The sequence below is a fragment of the Dendropsophus ebraccatus genome, chromosome 11, assembly GCF_027789765.1.
Source record: "Dendropsophus ebraccatus isolate aDenEbr1 chromosome 11, aDenEbr1.pat, whole genome shotgun sequence".
In the NCBI taxonomy this organism is placed as follows: Eukaryota; Metazoa; Chordata; class Amphibia; order Anura; family Hylidae; genus Dendropsophus; species Dendropsophus ebraccatus.
The window spans coordinates 97,277,470-97,304,166 of record NC_091464.1 but is presented as its reverse complement, the minus strand read 5'-3'; the positions used below and the strand labels follow the sequence as shown (position 1 = coordinate 97,304,166).

Sequence of the window (26,697 nt, the reverse complement as noted above, 5' to 3'; positions counted from 1 at the left end):
TGTGTACTAGGAGTGCTTGTGAGTGTATATGTATATAGTGTGTGTACTAGGAGTGCGTGTGAGTGTATATGTATGTAGTGTGTGTACTAGGAGTGCTTGTGAGTGTATATGTATATAGTGTGTGTACTAGGAGTGCATGTGAGTGTATATGTATATAGTGTGTGTACTAGGAGTGCTTGTGAGTGTATATGTATATAGTGTGTGTACTAGGAGTGCGTGTGAGTGTATATGTATGTAGTGTGTGTACTAGGAGTGCATGTGAGTGTATATGTATATAGTGTGTGTACTAGGAGTGCTTGTGAGTGTATATGTATATAGTGTGTGTACTAGGAGTGCTTGTGAGTGTATATGTATATAGTGTGTGTACTAGGAGTGCTTGTGAGTGTATATGTAGTGAGCATGTATATATGTGCACATTTCCTCTACCACAGCAGCTACAGGGTGGATATTATATATACTGTATACTTCCTGCATTATGTAACCTCATCATTTCTTCTTCCAGGGCTTCATCTAATGGGACTGCAGAGACTCAGCCACCTGTAGGTGTATAGTGAGGGAGCTGTGCTGCCCCCCTCTGGTCATTCCTTAGTACTGCACCTCCTCTTATTTACAGCTTTCTATAAAATCTGATATCCTCAATACCGGCTCCTTCTACTGAGAAGTAATGTCCTGCAGGCTATTACTGAGGAGTAACGTCCTGCAGGTTACTACTGAGGAGTAACGTCCTGCAGGTTACTACTGAGGAGTAACGTCCTGCAGGCTACTACTGAGGAGTAACAGCAGCTATAGACAGGACCACTCACCTATAAGGACTGGAGATGAGCTGATCTGCCTGGACTAGGATATTGTGCGGGGTCCTGGATGCCAGTGGGTGAGCCTGCCAGTGGGCACAGGATATGGAGCCCGCCCTGAACTGTACTCTGCTGCCCCAGTGCCACCTGGACACAATGCTGGAGCCACCGCAAGCCCTGGGGTTACTACAGGAGCTGTGCCACATATCCAGGGTGAGGAGAACTAACATCCAGAGAGTATCACACTGACAGGATTAGATACACAGCTCAGCAAAGAGTATCACACTGATGGGATGATTAGATACCCAGCTCAGCAGAGAATATCACAACGATAGGATTAGATACCCAGCTCAGCAGAGAATATCACAACGATAGGATTAGATACCCAGCTCAGCAGAGAATATCACAACGATAGGATTAGATACCCAGCTCAGCAGAGAGTATCACAACGATAGGATTAGATACCCAGCTCAGCAGAGAATATCACAACGATAGGATTAGATACCCAGCTCAGCAGAGAGTATCACAACGATAGGATTAGATACCCAGCTCACCAGAGAATATCACGATAGGATTAGATACCCAGCTCACCAGAGAGTATCACAACGATAGGATTAGATACCCAGCTCAGCAGAGAATATCACAACGATAGGATTAGATACCCAGCTCAGCAGAGAGTATCACAACGATAGGATTAGATACCCAGCTCAGCAGAGAATATCACAACGATAGGATTAGATACCCAGCTCAGCAGAGAATATCACAACGATAGGATTAGATACCCAGCTCAGCAGAGAATATCACAACGATAGGATTAGATACACAGCTCAGAAGAGAGCATTACAACGATAGGATTAGATACACAGCTCGGCAGAGAATATCACAACGATAGGATTAGATACCCAGCTCAGCAGAGAATATCACAACGATAGGATTAGATACCCAGCTCAGCAGAGAATATCACAACGATAGGATTAGATACCCAGCTCAGCAGAGAATATCACAACGATAGGATTAGATACCCAGCTCAGCAGAGAATATCACAACGATAGGATTAGATACCCAGCTCAGCAGAGAGTATCACAACGATAGGATTAGATACCCAGCTCAGCAGAGAATATCACAACGATAGGATTAGATACCCAGCTCAGCAGAGAATATCACAACGATAGGATTAGATACCCAGCTCAGCAGAGAATATCACAACGATAGGATTAGATACACAGCTCAGAAGAGAGCATTACAACGATAGGATTAGATACCCAGCTCAGCAGAGAATATCACAACGATAGGATTAGATACCCAGCTCAGCAGAGAATATCACAACGATAGGATTAGATACCCAGCTCAGCAGAGAATATCACAACGATAGGATTAGATACACAGCTCAGAAGAGAGCATTACAACGATAGGATTAGATACACAGCTCAGAAGAGAGTATAGTACCAGAGCAGATTAGATACAAAGCTCAGCAGAGTGCCTGATAGGACTAGATAGAAGTAGATACACCTGATAGGACTAGATAGAGTGGCTCTGCATACAGTATCACACCTGTTTGGATTAGATACAATCACATGATGTCTGGGCGCTTAGTGTTTGTTCCTCTTGCAGGCACCAGACGTCGGGCACATCTCTGCGGCCGTGCAGGGGGTCCTGGGATCCCTTCTCACCTGTGGATTTCTTTTATCCACATTCTTCTTTATCTTCACCATCCGCTTCCGGACAAACAGGTAAGAGTGTGAGGGAGGTGGGCGAGATATGATGGAAGCCCCTCCTCTAGGAGCTGTAAGACCCTGGGGACACCTCCCCAGGGGTCCTAGAGCAGCGCCTCAGTACCTCCGCCATATACACACACTGCTCACAAAAATAAAGGGAACACTTACACAACACAATATAACGCCAAGAAACTAAGACTTCTGTGACATCAGACTGTCCACTCAGGAAGCAGCACTGACAGACACTCACTGTCACCTGCAGCACTGACTGACACTCACTGTCACCTGCAGCACTGACTGACACTCACTGTCACCTGCAGCACTGACAGACACTCACTGTCACCTGCAGCACTGACTGACACTCACTGTCACCTGCAGCACTGACAGACACTCACTGTCACCTGCAGCACTGACTGACAATCACTGTCACCTGCAGCACTGACAGACACTCACTGTCACCTGCAGCACTGACTGACAATCACTGTCACCTGCAGCACTGACAGACACTCACTGTCACCTGCAGCACTGACTGACAATCACTGTCACCTGCAGCACTGACAGACACTCACTGTCACCTGCAGCACTGACTGACAATCACTGTCACCTGCAGTCAGTGAGACACCCTCAATAATGGAGGGCTCTGCAGGTGTGGACCACACACCACTTCTCACTACCTATGCCTTCTGGCTGATGGTTTGGTCACTTTTGAATGTTGGTGCCGTCACACTCGCAGTAGCATGAGACGGACACTACAACCCACAAAAGTGGCTCAGGTAGTGCAGCTCATCCAGGATGGCACATCGATGAGAGCTGTGGCAAGAAGGTTTGCTGTATCTGTCAGCGTAGTGTCCAGAGGCTGGAGGCTACCAGGAGACAGGCCAGTACACCATGAGACGTGGAGGAGGCCGTAGTGTCTAGAGGCTGGAGGCTACCAGGAGACATGGAGGAGGCCGTAGTGTCCAGAGGCTGGAGGCTACCAGGAGACAGGCCAGTACACCAGGAGACATGGAGCAGGCCGTAGTGTCCAGAGGCTGGAGGCTACCAGGAGACAGGCCAGTACACCAGGAGACATTGAGGAGGCCATAGTGTCCAGAAGCTGGAGGCTACCAGGAGACAGGCCAGTACGCCAGGAGACATGGAGCAGGCCGTAGTGTCCAGAGGCTGGAGGCTACCAGGAGACAGGCCAGTAGACCAGGAGACATGGAGGAGGCCGTAGTGTCCAGAGGCTGGAGGCTACCAGGAGACAGGCCAGTACACCAGGAGACATGGAGGACGCCGTAGTGTCCAGAGGCTGGAGGCTACCAGGAGACAGGCCAGTAGACCAGGAGACATGGAGGAGGCCGTAGTGTCCAGAGGCTGGAGGCTACCAGGAGACAGGCCAGTACACCAGGAGACATGGAGGACGCCGTAGTGTCCAGAGGCTGGAGATGCTACCAGGAGACAGGCCAGTACACCAGGAGACATGGAGCAGGCCGTAGTGTCCAGAGGCTGGAGGCTACCAGGAGACAGGCCAGTACACCAGGAGACATGGAGCAGGCCGTAGTGTCCAGAGGCTGGAGGCTACCAGGAGACAGGCCAGTAGACCAGGAGACATGGAGGAGGCCGTAGTGTCCAGAGGCTGGAGATGCTACCAGGAGACAGGCCAGTACACCAGAAGACATGGAGGAGGCCGTAGTGTCCAGAGGCTGGAGGCTACCAGGAGATAGGCCAATACACCAGGAGACATGGAGGACGCCGTAGTGTCCAGAGGCTGGAGGCTACCAGGAGATAGGCCAATACACCAGGAGACATGGAGGACGCCGTAGTGTCCAGAGGCTGGAGGCTACCAGGAGACAGGCCAGTACACCAGGAGACGTAGAGGAGACTGTAGTGTCCAGAGGCTGGAGATGCTACCAGGAGACAGGCCAGTACACCAGGAGACATGGAGCAGGCCGTAGTGTCCAGAGGCTGGAGGCTACCAGGAGACAGGCCAGTAGACCAGGAGACATGGAGGAGGCCGTAGTGTCCAGAGGCTGGAGATGCTACCAGGAGACAGGCCAGTACACCAGGAGACATGGAGCAGGCTGTAGTGTCCAGAGGCTGGAGGCTACCAGGAGACAGGCCAGTACACCAGGAGACATGGAGCAGGCTGTAGTGTCCAGAGGCTGGAGGCTACCAGGAGACAGGCCTGTACACCAGGAGACATGGAGGACGCCGTAGTGTCCAGAGGCTGGAGGCTACCAGGAGACAGGCCAGTACACCAGGAGACATGGAGCAGGCTGTAGTGTCCAGAGGCTGGAGGCGCTACCAGGAGACAGGCCTGTACACCAGGAGACGTAGAGGAGTCCGTAGTGTCCAGAGGCTGGAGATGCTACCAGGAGACAGGCCAGTACACCAGGAGACATGGAGCAGGCAGTAGTGTCCAGAGGCTGGAGGCGCTACCAGGAGACAGGCCTGTACACTAGGAGACGTAGAGGAGTCTGTAGTGTCCAGAGGCTGGAGATGCTACCAGGAGACAGGCCTGTACACCAGGAGACGTAGAGGAGTCCGTAGTGTCCAGAGGCTGGAGATGCTACCAGGAGACAGGCCAGTACACCAGGAGACATGGAGCAGGCCGTAGTGTCCAGAGGCTGGAGGCGCTACCAGGAGACAGGCCAGTACACCAGGAGACATGGAGGACGCCGTAGTGTCCAGAGGCTGGAGGCTACCAGGAGACAGGCCAGTACACCAGGAGACGTAGAGGAGACTGTAGTGTCCAGAGGCTGGAGGCTACCAGGAGACAGGCCAGTACACCAGGAGACATGGAGCAGGCCGTAGTGTCCAGAGGCTGGAGGCTACCAGGAGACAGGCCTGTACACCAGGAGACGTAGAGGAGTCCGTAGTGTCCAGAGGCTGGAGATGCTACCAGGAGACAGGCCAGTACACCAGGAGACATGGAGCAGGCCGTAGTGTCCAGAGGCTGGAGGCGCTACCAGGAGACAGGCCAGTACACCAGGAGACATGGAGCAGGCCGTAGTGTCCAGAGGCTGGAGATGCTACCAGGAGACATGGAGGAGGTCATAGTGTCCAGAGGATGGAGCAGATACCAGGAGACAGACCAGTACACCAGGAAGAGGCTGTAGAAGGGCAATAACCCATTAGCAGGCCCGCTACCTCCGCCTCTGTGCAAGGAGGACAAGGAAAAGCATTGCCAGAGCCCTGCTTAATGGCCTCCAGCAGCCACAAATGTGCATGTGTCTGCACAAACAGTTACAAACCAACTCCATGAGGATGTATGAGGGCCCGACGTCCACAGATGGGGATTGTGCTCACAGCCCAACACCGTGCAGGACGCTTGGCATCTGCCAGGGAACACCAGGATTGGCATATTCACCACTGGCGCCCCCCGTGCTCCTCACAGATGAGAGCAGGTTCACACTGAGCACGTGTGACAGAAGGGACAGGGTCTAGAGACGCAGTGGAGAGCGATCTGATGCCTGCAACGTCCTTCAGCATGAGCGGTCTGGCAGGGGGTCAGTAATGGTGTGGGGCATCTCTTTGGGGGCCGCACAGCCCTCCAAGTGCTGCTAGAGGTAGCCTGACTGCCATAAGGTAGCGACACTGGCTATGGACTGGCCGCCCGTTCCCCAGACCTGAATCCCGTTGAGCACATCAGGGACATCATGTCTCGAGGGGATAGTCAAAAATTCAGGAGCCAGACGTAAGATCACCAGAAATACAAGGCAGAAAAAATAGGTGAAGATCCACTAGTAAACTATGGCACTATGGCAGGCAGGGAAAAGGACACAGGGGAAGATACTTATGGAGGCCGGACTCCAGGTCTGCCCACACACTAACAGCTGACTGGTGGTGTCAGCCATCAGTCATTAATACTACATGACACCTTTGGCGATCGGCCACGTCTCCATCAAGGAAAAGCGCAGCCACACACCCCAGCAACCAGGCTGATCACTAGGGACGCGGTCAGCTTCTCTGACAGGCCAGCCGTGAAATATGATTTCCATTGATGATGTTTGTGTGATTTTTTTTGTCAGCACATTCAGCTTTGTACACTACAAAGTATCACTGAGAAGATTTCATCCATATCGATGAGGGGTTATCTGAGGGGTCCCTGTATGTTTTTTAGCAGTGTATATAGATCTATGATCCAGTCACCTCCAGAGCTGCACTCACTATTCTGCTGTTACATCATGTCTTATCCTCCAGAGCTGCAATCCCACCACAGGTCTTTTTGTCTCTCCTGTGCACCTCTCAAAAAGCTTGCGTTTTAAGGTTTAAAAGTGGTGATGAGATATTTTACAGTTTCGCCACTAGGTGTCAGCGTTTTATAATTTCATGGGTTGCACAGCTAAAGTCAGTATTGGGTTAATGTTATTTTTGTACCATGTGTTATTGTTGACCAATAGGAGATGCACTCTGCTTCTAACCTCTCTTTTTTCTCCTTTCTTATGCACACTCATCCCCACCACTCACAGGGAAGTTCACTTTAGGCCCTTGTAGGAGGAGTTACATGGGGGAGGAAGTGCAGTCTCAGTCTTATCCAGATTCTCAGAGAGGGAAGACGCAAAAATAGCTGTAGTTAAGCCAGGGCCTGGCTCCTGCCAGGACCCCTGACAGTCTAGTCTTGACACCTTAAGTGTATAGATGCAGCAAGAGACAACCAGTTCTTTCAGTACTTCTACTATACCTACTATGCAGTGCTAAGCATTTCAAAGAGAGAGGAGTCCAGAAACACCCTAACCCACGCCGAGAACATGTTTAAAAAGCGCAGGGCAGTATTTTGAATAAAAGAGGAACTAACCTGGATAGGACAAAGCAACCGTAAAGAAGGTCTACGTACCCTATCTCGCAGTGCAGTAACTGGGACACCACCGGACACTTAGCTACACCCAGATAACCATGGCTATGGCTTGTAGTACCCTAACAGGACTGGCAGCTCAACACTGTAGGGCAAAAGGTGGTCAGACCAAAGTCTAAACACAACTACAAGTAAACTTCTCACTATAAAGTATATCTCTTCCGGTTCCGAGTACACACCTACATTGGGTTGGGGCTCCTCTGACAAACTCCTCTACTCTACTCTCTAAGCACTGCTACAACTGCCTCTTTTCTTCTCTACTTCTCCAGCACCCCCTTAAGCACAACAAGTTTAGGCACTGAAGTCTGTGTCCAAGATTTATCTATTCTACAAAAGTGTATTGTATTGCTCAAGAACTTTACAGTAAAGTTGTTCTATTTTATACATCACTGGGACTCACAGTCATATTCTATAAGCACCAGCACCTATACACACTGGCCACACACCTTGAGGTAATCTTACCCTTTCTGCGGGTGGCAGTACCGATAGTCCAGGTGGTTCAGTTGCCACTCAGGACTACCGTGACAACAGCCCAGCAGGTCACCAACCACTTGGGGAGTACAGCCACAACACAAGGCAGGTACCAACATCATACTTGTGTGCTGGACTAGCACTGGCGTCACCACACTAACATCACCGGCTGAGCTGACACCATACAACAACACTCATACGAGCCACCACATTACACCATGTCTTATCCTCCAGAGCTGCACTCACTATTCTGCTGTTACATCATGTCTCATCCTGCAGAGCGGCACTCACTATTCTGCTGTTACAGCATGTCTTTTTTTTATATAACTGTATTTTTATTGAAAAGATTTTGCAAATTTTTAGCAAAGACATAACAAAGGATTACAAAACATGTATAGAATAATATACAAAACAATAGGACAATGGGGCATCAGTAGTAGAAAACATATCAGGCACGGGTATAAGGTAACAGTGGTAACAATTAGCTCTGACATGATCATAATGGTACAGCGTATTTCTACAGAGAAAGGTAGCATATGAGGATAATGCAACAGCTGTCAGCAGAGGGGAAATTACTGTTACTCATGGCCCAGGTATGGGATTATATCCTAACTGTAGCCCAATAATGAAACCCTTTGACACACATACAACACAGATAGACTGACACAGGACTCAATACAAAGGAGGTGAGGAAAGGGACGGGAGGGGAGGTGGGGGAGACGGGGAGACTAGGGTCTACTGCCAGAAGAGGAGGTCATATCAAAGGTATCCCACGGAAGCCATACGGATTCAAATTTATCAATGGCATTATTAAGGGAAGCAGTAAGCTTTTCTAGGGATCGCAACTCCCGAATTCTGGTAAGCAAACATGGCCGGGAAGGAGGGGACGTTTGCTTCCATGCACGAGCAATCAAGGACTTGGCCGCCGTTAGGATAGTAAGTAATAACTTTGCCTGCTTCTTCCGGAGGGTCTTCGGGAACAAATTCAAGAGACAAATTCCTGGGTCCCTATCAATGGTAGTGCCCAAGACTGTCGAGGCCAACCCGCAAACCTCCACCCAAAATGGACGGATAAGGGGGCAATCCCAAAATATATGGAGGAGCGACCCCACACTACCTGTACACCTCCAACAAAGTGGAGAGATATTATTATTTAGCTTATGGAGGAGTTCCGGTGTATGGTACCACAGCATTAACAGCTTATAGTGGGATTCCTTATATGTGGTGCAGATAGAGGATTTTGCCGCCCTCTCCCATATCACAGCCCAACATTCTGGTGGGAGCTGTCTGCCCAGTGCTGCTTCCCACTTATCCATGTAGCGATGTCTAGCCTGGGAGCCATCAGAGGGTGAATTAAGAATTCGATAAATATCTGATATCAAACCAGATGTAGAAGTGCCCCCTCTCACTAATTGTTCAAAGGCAGATGGTTTCGAGACTATGAGGGATCCCAGGCGAGACAGCATAAAATGGCGGATCTGTAAATAGGTATATTGCTCTGAGGACGGTAGTTCAAATCTATCCACGATCTTATGGAAGGGGAGAAGGGTGCGTGTAAGCGGGTTTACAACGTCAGCGAACTGGAACAGCTTTTTGGAACCCCATAGCCTAACTATGTGGGACTGTAAACCAGGCTGGAAGTCGGGATAAAGAAGGAAAGAATTTAGGGGGGACGTCTTGGAGTAAAGTTTGAATTTAGAGGAGCAAGTGGACCAAATGTGCAAAGTGAAGTTAATGGGGCCAAGTAGATTTAAATGGGAAGAGGAAGGCGGAGAGGGATGCCAAAGAAAGGAGTTAGGATGAAAGGGCGCTAGCCATATTTTTTCAATCTCGGCCCACTTCTTATAGGCCAGGTACTTAGACCATGCAGTAATTTGTTGTAAGTGAGTAGCATAATAGTAATGTAGGATATTTGGAACCGCAAGACCTCCTTGTGTTTTACTACTCATCATAACCGAAGCTGGGATACGATGGCGCCTTGTTGCCCAGATGAATTTAAAAATGTCCCGTTGTAATGTTTTTATCTCGGAGAGGGGTATGCGAACTGGAAGGGTCTCAAAGAAGTAAAGCAACTTTGGGAGTATCGTCATCTTGACCGAAGCTACTCTACCCATGAGGGAGATGAAATGGGAGTTCCATTTGGACAAAAGGGCCCTGAGTTCTCTAAAAAGAGCAGGATAGTTGGCTGTATATAGAGAAGAGTACGTAGGTGTAAGATGAATTCCTAGATATTTTATAGAAGACTCAGACCATTTAAACCGAAAAACAGATCGAAGGTGTGTTATTGTGGATTTGGGGAGGTTAAGGGGCATGATTTCGGATTTAGAGGTATTTACTTTATAACCAGAGAGTACCCCAAACCGGGAGAGTAAGGCCCTAAGCGTTGGCAAGGTCGTATGAGGGGACGACAGGGTGAGAAGGACATCATCTGCGAAGAGCATGATTTTGGACTCCTTGCCTCGGACCGATACACCACGGATGTCTGGGCAATTCCGGATGGCCGCCGCCAGGGGTTCGATACAAAGGACGAACAAAAGAGGGGAGAGCGGGCAGCCCTGGCGGGTGCCATTCCGAATTGGAAAGGTCCCAGACATCATATGTGGGAATTTAATGGCAGCAGTAGGTCGTGCGTACAAGGCCTCAATCGCAGCCAGAAAGGGTCCCCGAAAACCACAGCAACGGAGGGTCTCGAACATGAATGGCCACCCTAGGCGGTCAAATGCTTTCTCAGCATCTAAACTAAGTATCAGGGCCCTCTCTGACTGCTGATTGACTGCATCAATGATGTCAATGGCACGTCGAGTGTTGTCCCCCCCCTGTCGTCCAGGCACAAAACCTACCTGGTCAGCATTGATAAGCGAAGGTAGCCAATAGCCTAGGCGGGTGGCAAGAAGTTTAGTAAAGATTTTAAAGTCTGAGTTTAAAAGGGAAATAGGCCTGTAATTGGCACATTCTAAGGGGTCCTTTCCAGGCTTGGGGATAAGTGTAATGTACGAGTGGGACAGTGTTGTGGGAATAGCAGAACCCTGCATAAAGGAGTTAAAGAGTGAGAGAAGCCGGGGGGATAACTCAGAGGAAAAGGTTTTGTAGTAAAGGTAAGTAAATCCATCTGGCCCAGGTGCTCGTCCCGACGGGAGAGATTTCAGTACTTCCGAGAGCTCCTCTTCCGTAATAGGCGCATTTAAAGTCTCCAAGGCATCTGCAGGTAGGGTCGGTAAGTTGCAGTCAGACAGGAACTCTACGATGCGCTGAGATCGAGCAACCGGGTCAGAGGGTAGGGTAGAGGGTAAAGAATAGAGATCAGTGTAGTATTGTAGGAAGAGGGAGGAAATATCAGCAGGGTTATAGTGGAGTCGCCCACCGGAATCCCTAAGGACCTGAGGAGACTGAGCTAACGCCCTATCATTTAGCATTTTCGCCAGTAGCGTGTGTGCTTTGTTGCCCTTCTCATAGAATCGCTGTTTAGAGTAAACAAGTAGCTTTTCAACTTTAGAGAGTGACAGTTCCTTCAGACGGGCTCTCGCCGCTACAAGTTTCCTCAGTGTCCGAAGGGAGGGGGATTGGGCAAGGGAGCGTTCTAGGGTCTGAATGTCTCGTTTAGCATTGCACATTGCCAGCTGGGAGTCTTTCTTCTGTCGTGAGCTAAGGGCTATGCAATGTCCCCTGACGACAGCCTTATGGGCTTCCCACAGGGTCGATTCAGCGGTGACTGTTCCACTATTTTCTAGAAAATATGTGGCAAGGCATGATTTGATCGAATCGCGGGAAAGTGGATATTTTAGTAAGCTCTCATTCAAGCGCCAATGACATTGGCGAGTGGGAGATTTCAGACTTTTGAGGCATATCAACACCGGGCCGTGATCCGACCAGGAAATCGGGTCGATAGAAGCACTTTCGAGGAGGCGCACAGTAGGGACATTGCCAAAGAAGTAGTCAATTCTAGAGTGTACGCGGTGTGGGTGTGAATAAAACGTGTACTCCCTCTCCGCAGGGTGGTCAATACGCCAGAGATCAAATAGATGGTGTCTGCGGATAAGCTTACGGAATTCAGCTGATAGCCTTGCCTGATCAGCAGGTACTGGACGACTCAAAATTGAATGTCTATCCAACTTCTCAGAAAAGGACAAGTTGAAATCGCCTCCCAGTACTCTGGGGGCTGGCGGGTATTTTGTGAGTTTATTGAGCACCCTGCGGAGGAAGGGGATTTGGTATTTATTGGGGGCGTAAACATTACAAAATATAAGGGGTTTCCCATGTAATTGACCTTCCACTATAACAAAGCGACCTCCCGGATCCGAGAAGGAGGAGGAGATTTGGATGGGAAATGAGCGGGAAAAGAGAATCGCTACACCAGCTCGCTTAGAGCCACTAGATGCGGCTATGACTGTGGGGAAGGTATGCTTAGCAAAAGCAAATGTAGCATCCCTATCAAAGTGGGTTTCCTGGAGGAACGCTACGTCAGCCTTTGCTTGTTGTATTTCCCTTAGAGCTAATCTACGCTTTACATTAGAATTAAGGCCTTTCACATTCAGTGTCACACACTTAGCCATAAGGATAGTATGCTGTCACGACCAAGCGAATGTGGTAGCTTACCCATCCAGAAGGTATCTTACGGCTGGTAAGTCCTGTCTGTGTCATGACCTGTAACGTAGTCTCTTCGGCAGGAACCCTAGAGAGGAAGGGAAGGAGACAAAAGGGAGGGGGAGAGTCGACAAAGACAACATGAACACAAAACAAACAAAACATGAACCCCATAGGGTTCAGAGCACTCGGCTCAGGTCCTGGGTATATGGTGCCAGGAAGTGGGGAAAAACAGAAAAAGGAGCGGAAACTCGGTGTGGAACAGAAGATAAGACACAACCAATAGGTTGAGCAACAGGATCCCCTTAAGGGGGGGAAGGAATCACCAATAAAAGATATATGATGATATATATGATGATACACAACATCAGGTATGGAACTCAGGCCATCCAGCTATGGAGGAACTCTATAACTCTAAAATAAGCCAGGTGAAAGTAACAAAGCTTCTCGGCAACAGTGTGAGAGGACCAGCAGGGGACCACAGATGGCACGTCAGGTCCTTGCAGGGGTCTCAGGGAGCATTAGGCAGTTCTGCCCCTGGGTCGGGTCCAGAATTTCCAGAACGAGGACGTCTCCTCTTCTGACGTGTAGACTGCCACACAGGCGGAGGAGGTGGGGGTGGGGGCGCAACAGTCCAGTCCGAGATCTTGGGAACCGGGATATCAAGTAGATCACAAAACTTCTGGAGGTCCGCTAGGTTACGTAGGACAGCGGATCTGCCATCCCTACGAGCAGATAGGGCAAAGGGAAAGTTCCACCGGTATGAAGCGTCATAATCCCGTAGAGTGGTTAGGAGTGGGCGGAGGAGGCGGCGCTTCTGCAAGGTTATCCATGACAGATCGGGGTAAAGTTGTAGTGACGCACCATCAAAGTCTAATTCGCGGAGAGAGCGTGCCTTTGCCATAATTGCATCTTTGATGGTATAGTCATGTAGGCAACAAATGACATCTCTCGGTGACCCATTGGTAGGCTTAGGCCGAAGAGCTCTGTGAGCCCTATCAAATTTAATTTTGTGACTGGGTGATTCACCTAGTATGGTGTTAAATAGACCTTCTAAAGTGTCCATCAGGTCTGTATCTTGGGTCGCCTCAGGGAGACCCCGTATGCGGATGTTGTTGCGCCTGCCCCTATTATCCAGATCTTCAATATGGCGCTGCATGTCATCAAGAGCAAGAGCCTGGGTAGAAACAGTGGAGCATAAGGCACCGATGTAGTCCCTGGTGGAGTCATGGTCATTTTCAAGAGTATCCACTCTCAGGGATATATGCTGTAAATCTTTCCGGACCTCCGCAATTTCCACTCTACAGGCCTCCTTCACCTCAGAAATCAGGGACTGAAAGTCCTGTTTAGTCGGCAGTTGAGATAAAATGTCATGTATCTCTCCCTGGGACCTGGAGCCCACCACAGAAGTCTCGGAGTCAGATTCAGTGTGAGGCCAGTCAGCTTCTCTTTGTGAGGCAGAGCGGGTATTGGGCTCAGATCACTTAGACGCCATTGTCTGTCCTCCCCTCTTCACCCTGTCCCCTTTCTGAGATTTAGTAGTGGCAGCCATCATGTACTGTGAGATACGCTGCTGGCCCTTTAAGACTGAAGGGTCTCTAGGCAGTGACCCAGATATGGTGGGGGGATGGAGAGGTATATGTGGGCTGGGGTCCCTATAGATCTCCAATGTGCCGGAGTGAGTACCTGCGGTAGTAGGAGAAGACCCAGGGGGGACACCGGTGGAGCTGTGGCGTAGTAGAGGTATGCGGTGTAGGCCGCAAGATGGCGGCGCCTCACTTCTTCTCCCAGTCGCACTTGCGGCCTTGTGCAAGCTGGGGCGGCTACTGCTGGACAGCTCCGTTCCCCGGAGGTTGCGGACACAGGACAGGCTGCGGGTCCGGCCCGATGCACCTCCCGGACCGTCAGAGGCAAGGAGAACCCGCCGCCACGTGTCACGAGGCCTGGGCCGCAGCACCACTGCTGAACGCGCGGTGTTCGGGGGGACCGTTGGGGAGTCGGGGTCCGTCTCCTGGGACTTACAGGATGGTCCGGGGGTCTCCCTGATCCTCCTCTCCATACATGGGGGTAAGTCGCCGGTAATAGCCTGTGTTCTGGCTGCAGATGTAGCTGGATGGCCGGGAGCTCTCCTCCTAAGCTGCTCTCATCGGCGGTTCGCCACGCCCCCCCGTTACAGCATGTCTTATCCTCCTGAGCTGCACTCACTATTCTGCTGTTACACCATGTCTCATCCTCCAGAGCTGCACTCACTATTCTGCTGTTACACCATGTCTCATCCTCCAGAGCTGCACTCACTATTCTGCTGTTACATCATGTCTCATCCTCCAGAGCTGTACTCACTATTCTGCTGTTACATCATATCTCATCCTCCAGAGCTGCACTCACTATTCTGCTGTTACACCATGTCTTATCCTCCTGAGCTGCACTCGGAGTTCTGCAGGTTTCCTGCAAGCTGTCAAGATACAGGGACTTCCATGTCACTGCTGGCCTATACAGAGCATTCACAGCTGCAATAGACTGAGGGATACATAGATATCACCATAACTCACTGCAGGGAGCAGAACTGTGATTACAGCTCTGAATGTGAGCGGAGTATAACACACGTTTGTCTCTTTATCAGGATAGTGAAGATGTCAAGTCCCAACCTGAACCTCGTCATTGTGCTGGGCAGCGTCTTCACTTACATCAGCGCCTTCATGTTTGCAGCAGCAGGACATGCAGTCTCCATGGAAACTGTAATTCAGGTGAGTGACAGCACTTTCCCTGCCTCCTCTCTAAGCTGCGGCCACTGTTGCAGATTTTCTGGAGGCTTGTAACTATATGATGATGATGATGATGATGATGATGAATGTGAAGCCCCTGGGGAGAGAGAAGGAGACACTGTCAGACTGCAGTCACACTGCGCTTCCGTTTAATGTATCCGATTTTACATGGTAACTTTTACCACTCACAAAAACGTGGCCAACCATGTGTATGCTAAAAGAAAAAAAAAATGCATCTGTTTTAAACCTATTTTTTTCTTTTATAATGATGCTGTTACATTACGTCTCCTCCAGAGCTGCACTCACGATTCTGCTGTTACATCATGTCTTACCCTCCAGAGCTGCACTCACTATTCTGCTGTTACATCATGTATCTCAGGCTCAAGGCCCTATTCCACGGAACGATTATCATTCATAAACTCGCTCCAACGACCTCTCGTTAACGATAATCGCTTCGTGGAATTGGTGTAAACGAGCGAACGACAAAGGCGAAGTCGTTATACTGTCGTTCAAAATTGTTTTTCAGCATGTCAAAAAAAAGTCATTGGTCTTTGAAAGACAATTCGCAAATTGGTTTGTAAAATTAGAAATCTTTCAGTCGTTCGTAAAAAGATTTAAAAAAAGTAGTTGTGTCGTATGGTCATGATCACCCCAGCGAACGTTTTTAACGACCATGTAACGACCACAAAATATTCGTTACACTACATATATCGTTCACGTTATGTGTTATCATTCGCTAAAAAAAATCGTTTAGTGATGGTTAACGAGCGGTCGTTGGAGCGAGTTTATGAACGATAATCCTTCCGTGGAATAGGGATATTAGTCTCGTGTGTTTCCTCACAGGCCGGGTCAGTCTCCTGTATCTCGGGCTCAGTCTCCTGTATTTCCTCTCAGGCCGGGTCAGTCTCCTGTATCTTGGCCTCAGTCTCTTGGGTTTCCTCACAGGCCGGGTCAGTCTCCTGTATCTTGGCCTCAGTCTCTTGGGTTTCCTCACAGGCCGGGTCAGTCTACTGTATCTCGGCCTCAGTCTCATATTTTTCCTCACAGGCCGGGTCAGTCTACTGTATCTCGGCCTCAGTCTCATATTTTTCCTCACAGGCCGGGTCAGTCTCCTGTATCTCGGCCTCAGCCTCTTGTGTTTCCTCACAGGCCGGGTCAGTCTCCTGTATCTCGGCCTTAGTCTCTTGTGTTTCCTCACAGGCCGGGTCAGTCTCCTGTATTTCCTCACAGGCCGGGTCAGTCTCCTGTATCTCGGGCTCAGTCTCATGTGTTTCCTCACAGGCCGGGTCAGTCTCCTGTATCTCGGGCTCAGTCTCCTGTATTTCCTCTCAGGCCGGGTCAGTCTCCTGTATCTCGGGCTCAGTCTCCTGTATTTCCTCTCAGGCCGGGTCAGTCTCCTGTATCTTGGCCTCAGTCTTTTGGGTTTCCTCTCAGGCCCGGGTCAGTCTCCTGTATCTCGGGCTCAGTCTCTTGTGTTTCCTCACAGGCCGGGTCAGTCTCCTGTATCTCGGGCTCAGTCTCATGTGTTTCCTCTCAGGCCGGGTCATTCTCCTGTATCTCGGGCTCAGCCTCTTGTGTTTCCTCTCAGGCCGGGTCAGTCTCCTGTATCTCGGGCTCAGTCTCTTGTGTTTCCTCTCAGGCCGGGTCAGTCTCCTGTATCTCGGGCTCAGTCTCCTGTATTTCCTCTCAGGCCGGGTCAGTCTCCTGTATCTTGGCCTCAGTCTCTTGGGTTTCCTCTCAGGCCCGGGTCAGTCTCCTGTATCTCGGGCTCAGTCTCTTGTGTTTCCTCACAGGCCGGGTCAGTCTCCTGTATCTCGGCCTCAGCCTCTTGTGTTTCCTCACAGGCCGGGTCAGTCTCCTGTATCTTGGGCTCAGTCTCATGTGTTTCCTCTCAGGCCGGGTCAGTCTCCTGTATCTCGGGCTCAGTCTCTTGTGTTTCCTCTCAGGCCGGGTCAGTCTCCTGTATCTCGGGCTCAGTCTCCTGTATTTCCTCTCAGGCCGGGTCAGTCTCCTGTATCTTGGCCTCAGTCTCTTGGGTTTCCTCTCAGGCCCGGGTCAGTCTCCTGTATCTCGGGCTCAGTCTCTTGTGTTTCCTCACAGGCCGGGTCAGTCTCCTGTATCTCGGCCTCAGCCTCTTGTGTTTCCTCACAGGCCGGGTCAGTCTCCTGTATCTTGGGCTCAGTCTCATGTGTTTCCTCTCAGGCCGGGTCAGTCTCCTGTATCTCGGGCTCAGTCTCTTGTGTTTCCTCTCAGGCCGGGTCAGTCTCCTGTATCTCGGGCTCAGTCTCCTGTATTTCCTCTCAGGCCGGGTCAGTCTCCTGTATCTTGGCCTCAGTCTCTTGGGTTTCCTCTCAGGCCCGGGTCAGTCTCCTGTATCTCGGGCTCAGTCTCTTGTGTTTCCTCACAGGCCGGGTCAGTCTCCTGTATCTCGGCCTCAGCCTCTTGTGTTTCCTCACAGGCCGGGTCAGTCTCCTGTATCTTGGGCTCAGTCTCATGTGTTTCCTCTCAGGCCGGGTCAGTCTCCTGTATCTCGGGCTCAGTCTCATGTGTTTCCTCACAGGCCGGGTCAGTATCCTGTATCTTGGCCTCAGTCTCTTGGGTTTCCTAACAGGCCGGGTCAGTCTCCTGTATCTCAGGCTCAGTCTCGTGTGTTTCTTCTCCTCTCAGGCCGGGTCAGTCTCCTGTATCTCAGGCTCGGTCTCGTGTGTTTCCTAACAGGCCGGGTCAGTCTCCTGTATCTCGGCCTCACTCTCATATTTTTCCTCACAGGCCGGGTCAGTCTCCTGCATCTCGGCCTCAGTCTCTTGTGTTTCCTCACAGGCCCGAGTCAGTTTCCTGTATCTCGGCCTCAGCCTCTTGTGTTTCCTCACAGGCCGGGTCAGTCTCCTGTATCTCGGGCTTAGTCTTGTGTTTCCTCACAGGCCGGGTCAGTCTCCTGTATCTCGGGCTTAGTCTTGTGTTTCCTCACAGGCCGGGTCAGTCTCATGTATCTCGGGCTCAGTCTCATGTGTTTTCTCTCAGGCCGGGTCAGTCTCCTGTATCTCGGGCTCAGTCTCATGTGTTTTCTCTCAGGCCCGGGTCAGTCTCCTGTATCTTGGCATCAGTCTCTTGGGTTTCCTAACAGGCTCGGGTCAGTCTCCTGTATCTCGGGCTCAGTCTCATGTGTTTCTTCACAGGCCAGGATCAGTCTCCTGTATCTCAGCCTCAGTCTCTTGTGTTTCTTTTGCTCATTGGCCGGGTCAGTCTCCCGTATCTCGGACTCAGTCTTGTGCTTCTGTGGAGTCCTACCACTGGTGTTACTACTATATACACCCTTCGTAAAAGTCTGTACTTATTGTACTTATGTAATGATGAAAGTAGCATTAAAGTTTGGCCACTAGATGTCACTGTACTGGATGTGTGTGTTTAGAAGCTGCACGGCTGAAATGTATAAAGGTTTATTGTTTCTTTGTGTGTCACAAGGATCTGCGGACCATTGGGAATTTGTTCTTCTTCTCTCCTATCAGCTCTCTCTTTACTTCTTCTATTGCACTTTTCACCCACTCACAGTGCACATTGGTTACGCTGGGGAAGGAAGTCACATGGGTGGAGGAGGTGCATGAGTTTTTCGTGTGGGACATTGTAGAGGAAGAACGCAAGCTAGACAGCTCTCTACAGTGGTCCTCTCTGGTCCCTGGCCCTCTGCCAGGTCCCCTACTCTGATCAGTCTTAGTCAGAACCCCATATGGGTAGGACGACCGACAGATCGTGCCTAACAGGTTTCTTCTCAGTAACGCTACACAACAGTATGCAGTGCTAAACTCCTTCTAAGTTAGAGACAACCTCATCCCACGCCGTGGATTAGGAGTATCACAGAGCAGAACAGTATTCACAGACAGCAGTAAGCTAGGAACTGATCCGGATAGAGCAAAGTTGTGCAAAGCCTAGGAACTCTATATTGCAGCAGAGTTGTCAGCAGGGAACACCCAGAATTCCTCTGGGGCTTGTGTCACCCCCTAGGACAATTCAGCCAAAGCTAGTAGGCATAATTTGGTGTGAAGACTACCAAAAGGTTAATGCATGGGCACAGGTATTCTCTTCTTCTTCTAAGTATTTTTCTACCTCATCCTCCAACATCCTGGCAGAGCACAGTACTACTTGGGTAGAGACTCTCACAGCATCCTCCTATCTGCTGCTCTGCTTCTTTGTATCACTCAGCATGCTACTCAGTCGGCACGACTGTATCCTCTACTACATTCCTATCGCTGATTCGTTTGCTGTATTGTCAAGTATTTGTCTACAAGTATTATCAAGTGTAACTTATCTTGTCTTGATTTATGTCTTGCTGCACACAAGCACCTGCCAAGTAAAACCCAACTTATTTATGGTAAAAGAGACTTTGTGATTCTTCTCCTTACACGGACACAGCACACACCGCAAACTTGGGACACTTCCCCTTTCTGTGGGTGGCAGATCTGATAGTCCGGGAGGGTCACTACACCACTCTGGCCATTCGGGATCACACTAACCCAAGGGACCCAGTAGCAGCCCGGCAGGACACTGACCACAGGGGAAAAGGGTACAACCGGCCTTGTAAAATAAAAGCAGGCGTGCCCTCACACTTGTGTGCCCCCAAGGGCACTGGCATCACGAAGTAACACCCCAAGGTCCGTCCGTCTTTATCTCGGGCTCACACCACATTTCTTCTCAGGCCCGGGTCAGTCTCCTATATCTCAGGCTCAGTCTCTTGTGTTTCTTCTCCTCACAGGCCGGGTCAGTCTCATGTATCTCAGCCTCAGTCTCATATTTTTCCTTACAGGCCACATCAGTCTCCTGTATCTCGAGCTCAGTCTCTTGTGTTTCTTCTCCTCACAGGCTGGGTCAGTCTCCTATATCTCGGCCTCAGTCTCTTGTGTTTCTTCTCCTCACAGGCTGGGTCAGTCTCCTATATCTCGGCCTCAGTCTCTTGTGTTTCCTCTCAGGCCGGGTCAGTCTCCTATATCTCGGCCTCAGTCTCTTGTGTTTCCTCACAGGCCGGGTCAGTCTCCTATATCTAGGCCTCAGTCTCATGTGTTTCCTCACAGGCCGGGTCAGTCTCCTATATCTCGGCCTCAGGCTCATGTGTTTCCTCACAGGCCGGGTCAGTCTCCTATATCTCGGCCTCAGGCTCATGTGTTTCCTCACAGGCCGGGTCAGTCTTCTGTATCTAGGCCTCAGTCTCTTGTGTTTCCTTACAGGCCGGGTCAGTCTCCTATATCTCGGCCTCAGGCTCATGTGTTTCCTCACAGGCCGGGTCAGTCTTCTGTATCTAGGCCTCAGTCTCTTGTGTTTCCTTACAGGCCGGGTCAGTCTCTTGTATCTCAGGCTCAGTCTCATGTGTTTCCTCACAGGCCGGGTCAGTCTCCTGTATCTCGGGCTCAGTCTCTTGTGTTTCTTCTCCTCACAGGCCGGGTCAGTCTCCTACACTACCGTTCAAAAGTTTGGGGTCACATTGAAATGTCTTTATTTTTGAAGGAAAAGCACTGTACTTTTCAATGAAGATAACTTGAAACTAGTCCTAACTTTAAACAAATCCACTGTATACATTGCTAATGTGGTAAATGGCCATTCTAGCTACAAATGTCTGTTTTTTGGTGCAATATCTACATAGGTGTATAGAGGCCCATTTCCAGCAACTATCACTCCAGTGTTCTAATGGTACAATGTGTTTGCTCATTGGCTCAGAAGGCTAATTGATGATTAGAAAACCCTTGTGCAATCATGTTCACACATCTGAAAACAGTCTAGCTCGTTACAAAAGCTACAAAACTGACCTTCCTTTGAGCAGATTGCGTTTCTGGAGCATCACATTTGTGGGGTCAATTAAACGCTCAAAATGGCTAGAAAAAGAGAACTTTCATCTGAAACTCGACAGTCTATTCTTGTTCTTAGAAATGAAGGCTATTCCATGCGAGAAATTGCTAAGAAATTGAAGATTTCCAACAACGGTGTGTACTACTCTCTTCAGAGGACAGCACAAGCAGGCTCTAACCAGAGTAGAAAAAGAAGTGGGAGGCCGCGTTGCACAACTGAACAAGAAGATAAGCACATTAGAGTCTCTAGTTTGAGAAACAGACGCCTCACAGGTCCCCAACTGGCATCTTCATTAAATAGTCCCCGCAAAACACCAGTGTCACCATCTACAGTGAAGAGGCGGCTGCCGGATTTTGGGCTTCAGGGCAGAGTGGCAAAGAAAAAGCCATATCTGAGACTGGCCAATAAAAGAAAAAGATTAAGATGGGCAAAAGAACACAGACATTGGACAGAGGAAGACTGGAAAAAGTGTTGTGGACGGATGAATCCAAGTTTGAGGTGTTTGGATCACAAAGAAGAACATTTGTGAGACGCAGAAGAAATGAGAAGATGCTGGAAGAATGCCTGACGCCATCTGTTAAGCATGGTGGAGGTAATGTGATGGTCTGGGGTTGCTTTGGTGCTGGTAAGGTGGGAGATTTGTACAGGGTAAAAGGGATTCTGAATAAGGAAGGCTATCACTCTGCAACGCCATGCCATACCCAGTGGGCAGCGCTTGATTGGAGCCAATTTCATCCTACAACAGGACAATGACCCTAAATACACCTCCAAATTGTGCAAGAACTATTTCCAGCAGAAGCAGCAGCTGGTATTCTATCATAGGTAATGGAGTGGCCAGCGCAGTCACCAGATCTGAACCCCATTGAGCTGTTGTGGGAGCAGCTGGACCGTATGGTACGCCAGAAGTGCCCATCCAACCAATCCAACTTGTGGGAGCTGCTTCTAGAAGCGTGGGGGGAAATTTCTCCAGCTTACCTTAACAGATTAAGGCCCCGTTCCCACTGAGCAAAGGTAGCGGAATTCCGCGACGGAATTGTCCGCCGCGGAATGCCTTTAGCCTTCCGCTCATAATGTGAGTCTATGGGAGGCGCGCGCTCTTGCTCTGTACGCGCTGAAGAATGAACATGTTTATTCTTCAGCGCGTACAAAGAAGGAGCGAGCGCCACCCATAGACTCTCATTATAAGCGGGAGGCTAACGGCATTCTGCGGCGGACAATTCCGTCGCGGAATTCCGCTACCTTTGCTCAGTGGGAACAGGGCCTAATAGCTAGAATGCTAAAGGTGTGCAATGCTGGAATTGCTGCAAAAGGTGGATTCTTTGACGAAAGCAAAGTGTGATGTAAGAACAATGTTATTTCACATACAAATCCTTATTTCTAACCTTGTCAATGTCTTGACTCTATTTTCTATTCATTTCACAACGTGCGGTGGTGAATAAGTGTGACTTTTCATGGAAAACACAAAAAAGTTTGGGTGACCCCAAACTTTTAAACGGTAGTGTATATCTCGGCCTCAGTCTCTTGTGTTTCCTTACAGGCCCGGGTCAGTCTCCTATATCTCGGGATCAGTCTTGTGTTCGGACCTCTACTGGGGAAGAGCTGGAGACTATACAGAGTGTTTACTCATCGAGTCCCAGACAAACGTGTGGTAAGTAACATAGGGGGCACTATACCTACAACTGGCTGCACTATGTGCTCAGAATCCGTTACTTCCTGTATTACATTTTAGCTGCACTTCCTGCTTGTTCAGTGTCTGCACAGAGCTTAGTCTGGGGAATCTGCATTTTGGGAGGAGTCATCTGTTCCCCAGACTCCGTCCCTGTTACATCTATAATTACTATTAGTGAGGAGTATGCCTCCAATCCTCCTATGTTTACAATACTTAAGTAAAATTGAGGCGGGGGAGGGGGGGGGGGGGTGAATATTGGGTCACATGTGGGGTGCTTATCCTGATCCTGGATTCTTCTCTCCTTTACAGATTATAAAGGATATGACGCTGCTGGGGCTGGAGGGGGTACTGCTCTTTGTGGACTCTCTGTTGATCCTCTCCTGGGTGTTATTGGATCCTGTGATCTGCATCCTCAATGTGAGCGCTGGCATTAAGGTAACACACTTGACGCTTACGCGATGGTGGGTCCTCGTGCCGGGTTACTGCTGTAATATAGAGCGAGTTATAAATGGTGGCACTCTTCTCTGCATCACACAAGTCCTGAACCACATATCTAAGTCAGATGGGGCCCCAGTCCACAGCTCTGGGAGATGGCATCATATAATGTCATGTACTTTCTCCTCTCCCCCAGTCCACAGCTCTGGGAGATGGCATCATATAATGTCATGTACTTTCTCCTCTCCCCTAGTCCACAGCTCTGGGAGATGGAATCATATAATGTCATGTACTTTCTCCTCTCCCCCAGTTCACAGCTCTGGGAGATGGCATCATATAATGTCATGTACTTTCTCCTCTCCCCTAGTCCACAGCTCTGGGAGATGGAATCATATAATGTCATGTACTTTCTCCTCTCCCCCAGTTCACAGCTCTGGGAGATGGAATCATATAATGTCATGTACTTTCTCCTCTCCCCCAGTCCACAGCTCTGGGAGATGGAATCATATAATGTCATGTACTTTCTCCTCTCCCCCAGTCCACAGCTCTGGGAGATGGAATCATATAATGTCATGTACTTTATCCTCTCCCCTAGTCCACAGCTCTGGGAGATGGCATCATATAATGTCATGTACTTTCTCCTCTCCCCTAGTCCACAGCTCTGGGAGATGGCATCGCATAATATCATGTACTTTCTCCTCTCCCCTAGTCCACAGCTCTGGGAGATGGGATCATATAATGTCATGTACTTTCTCCTCTCCCCCAGTCCACAGCTCTGGGAGATGGAATCATATAATGTCATGTACTTTCTCCTCTCCCCCAGTCCACAGCTCTGGGAGATGGAATCATATAATGTCATGTACTTTCTCCTCTCCCCCAGTCCACAGCTCTGGGAGATGGCATCATATAATGTCATGTACTTTCTCCTCTCCCCGAGTCCACAGCTCTGGGAGATGGAATCATATAATGTCATGTACTTTCTCCTCTCCCCCAGTCCACAGCTCTGGGAGATGGAATCATATAATGTCATGTACTTTCTCCTCTCCCCCAGTCCACAGCTCTGGGAGATGGAATCATATAATGTCATGTACTTTCTCCTCTCCCCCAGTCCACAGCTCTGGGAGATGGAATCATATAATGTCATGTACTTTATCCTCTCCCCTAGTCCACAGCTCTGGGAGATGGCATCATATAATGTCATGTACTTTCTCCTCTCCCCTAGTCCACAGCTCTGGGAGATGGCATCGCATAATATCATGTACTTTCTCCTCTCCCCTAGTCCACAGCTCTGGGAGATGGGATCATATAATGTCATGTACTTTCTCCTCTCCCCCAGTCCACATCTCTGGAGATGGCATAGCATAATGTCATGCACTTTCTCCTCTCCACCAGTCCACAGCTCTGGGAGATGGGATCATATAATGTCATGTACTTTCTCCTCTCCCCCAGTCCACAGCTCTGGGAGATGGGATCATATAATGTCATGTACTTTCTCCTCTCCTCCAGTCCACAGCTCTGGGAGATGGCATCGCATAATGTCATGTACTTTCTCCTCTCCCCCAGTCCACAGCTCTGGGTGATGGGATCCTATGTCATGTACTTTCTCCTCTCCCCCAGTCCACAGCTCTGGGTGATGGGATCCTATAATGTCATGTACTTTCTCCTCTCCCCCAGTCCACAGCTCTGGGAGATGGCATCATATAATGTCATGTACTTTCTCCTCTCCCCTAGTCCACAGCTCTGGGAGATGGGATCATATAATGTCATGTACTTTCTCCTCTCCCCCAGTCCACAGCTCTGGGAGATGGCATCATATAATGTCATGTACTTTCTCCTCTCCCCCAGGCCACAGCTCTGGGAGATGGCATCGCATAATGTCATGTACTTTCTCCTCTCCCCCAGTCCACAGCTCTGGGAGATGGCATCATATAATGTCATGTACTTTCTCCTCTCCCCCAGTCCACAGCTCTGGGAGATGGCATCGCATAATGTCATGTACTTTCTCCTCTCCCCCAGTCCACAGCTCTGGGAGATGGAATCATATAATGTCATGTACTTTCTCCTCTCCCCCAGTCCACAGCTCTGGGAGATGGCATCGCATAATGTCATGTACTTTCTCCTCTCCCCCAGTCCACAGCTCTGGGAGATGGAATCATATAATGTCATGTACTTTCTCCTCTCCCCCAGTCCACAGCTCTGGGAGATGGCATCGCATAATGTCATGTACTTTATCCTCTCCCCTAGTCCACAGCTCTGGGAGATGGCATCATATAATGTCATGTACTTTCTCCTCTCCCCTAGTCCACAGCTCTGGGAGATGGCATCGCATAATATCATGTACTTTCTCCTCTCCCCTAGTCCACAGCTCTGGGAGATGGGATCATATAATGTCATGTACTTTCTCCTCTCCCCCAGTCCACAGCTCTGGGAGATGGAATCATATAATGTCATGTACTTTCTCCTCTCCCCCAGTCCACAGCTCTGGGAGATGGAATCATATAATGTCATGTACTTTCTCCTCTCCCCCAGTCCACAGCTCTGGGAGATGGCATCATATAATGTCATGTACTTTCTCCTCTCCCCTAGTCCACAGCTCTGGGAGATGGAATCATATAATGTCATGTACTTTCTCCTCTCCCCCAGTCCACAGCTCTGGGAGATGGAATCATATAATGTCATGTACTTTATCCTCTCCCCTAGTCCACAGCTCTGGGAGATGGCATCATATAATGTCATGTACTTTCTCCTCTCCCCTAGTCCACAGCTCTGGGAGATGGCATCGCATAATATCATGTACTTTCTCCTCTCCCCTAGTCCACAGCTCTGGGAGATGGGATCATATAATGTCATGTACTTTCTCCTCTCCCCCAGTCCACATCTCTGGAGATGGCATAGCATAATGTCATGCACTTTCTCCTCTCCACCAGTCCACAGCTCTGGGAGATGGGATCATATAATGTCATGTACTTTCTCCTCTCCCCCAGTCCACAGCTCTGGGAGATGGGATCATATAATGTCATGTACTTTCTCCTCTCCTCCAGTCCACAGCTCTGGGAGATGGCATCGCATAATGTCATGTACTTTCTCCTCTCCCCCAGTCCACAGCTCTGGGTGATGGGATCCTATGTCATGTACTTTCTCCTCTCCCCCAGTCCACAGCTCTGGGTGATGGGATCCTATAATGTCATGTACTTTCTCCTCTCCCCCAGTCCACAGCTCTGGGAGATGGCATCATATAATGTCATGTACTTTCTCCTCTCCCCTAGTCCACAGCTCTGGGAGATGGGATCATATAATGTCATGTACTTTCTCCTCTCCCCCAGTCCACAGCTCTGGGAGATGGCATCATATAATGTCATGTACTTTCTCCTCTCCCCCAGTCCACAGCTCTGGGAGATGGCATCGCATAATGTCATGTACTTTCTCCTCTCCCCCAGTCCACAGCTCTGGGAGATGGAATCATATAATGTCATGTACTTTCTCCTTTCCCCCAGGCTGCAGATCGCTCCACATCCTGTGAGGTCACCAGGACGCATTTCTGTTCCTCTAAGTACCCGGATATCTGGATCGCTTTACTAATGGGGTTCAAGGTATTAACAGCCCC

At 49.6% G+C, this 26,697-nt stretch overlaps 1 protein-coding gene across 2 annotated transcripts in view; it reads left to right on the top strand.

Moving 5' to 3' along the window:
- Positions 1–26,697, top strand: part of GPR156 (G protein-coupled receptor 156) — an 81,344-nt gene that overhangs the window by 17,527 nt on the left and 37,120 nt on the right. For both annotated transcript variants that reach the window (XM_069944766.1, XM_069944767.1), the window contains 6 exons: positions 503–1,004; positions 2,403–2,521; positions 15,016–15,139; positions 22,527–22,637; positions 22,968–23,093; positions 26,588–26,683. In XM_069944766.1, the coding sequence (XP_069800867.1) occupies positions 897–1,004; positions 2,403–2,521; positions 15,016–15,139; positions 22,527–22,637; positions 22,968–23,093; positions 26,588–26,683 (684 nt within the window). In that variant the 5' untranslated portion in view covers positions 503–896. The remainder of the gene's footprint in view (positions 1–502; positions 1,005–2,402; positions 2,522–15,015; positions 15,140–22,526; positions 22,638–22,967; positions 23,094–26,587; positions 26,684–26,697) is intronic.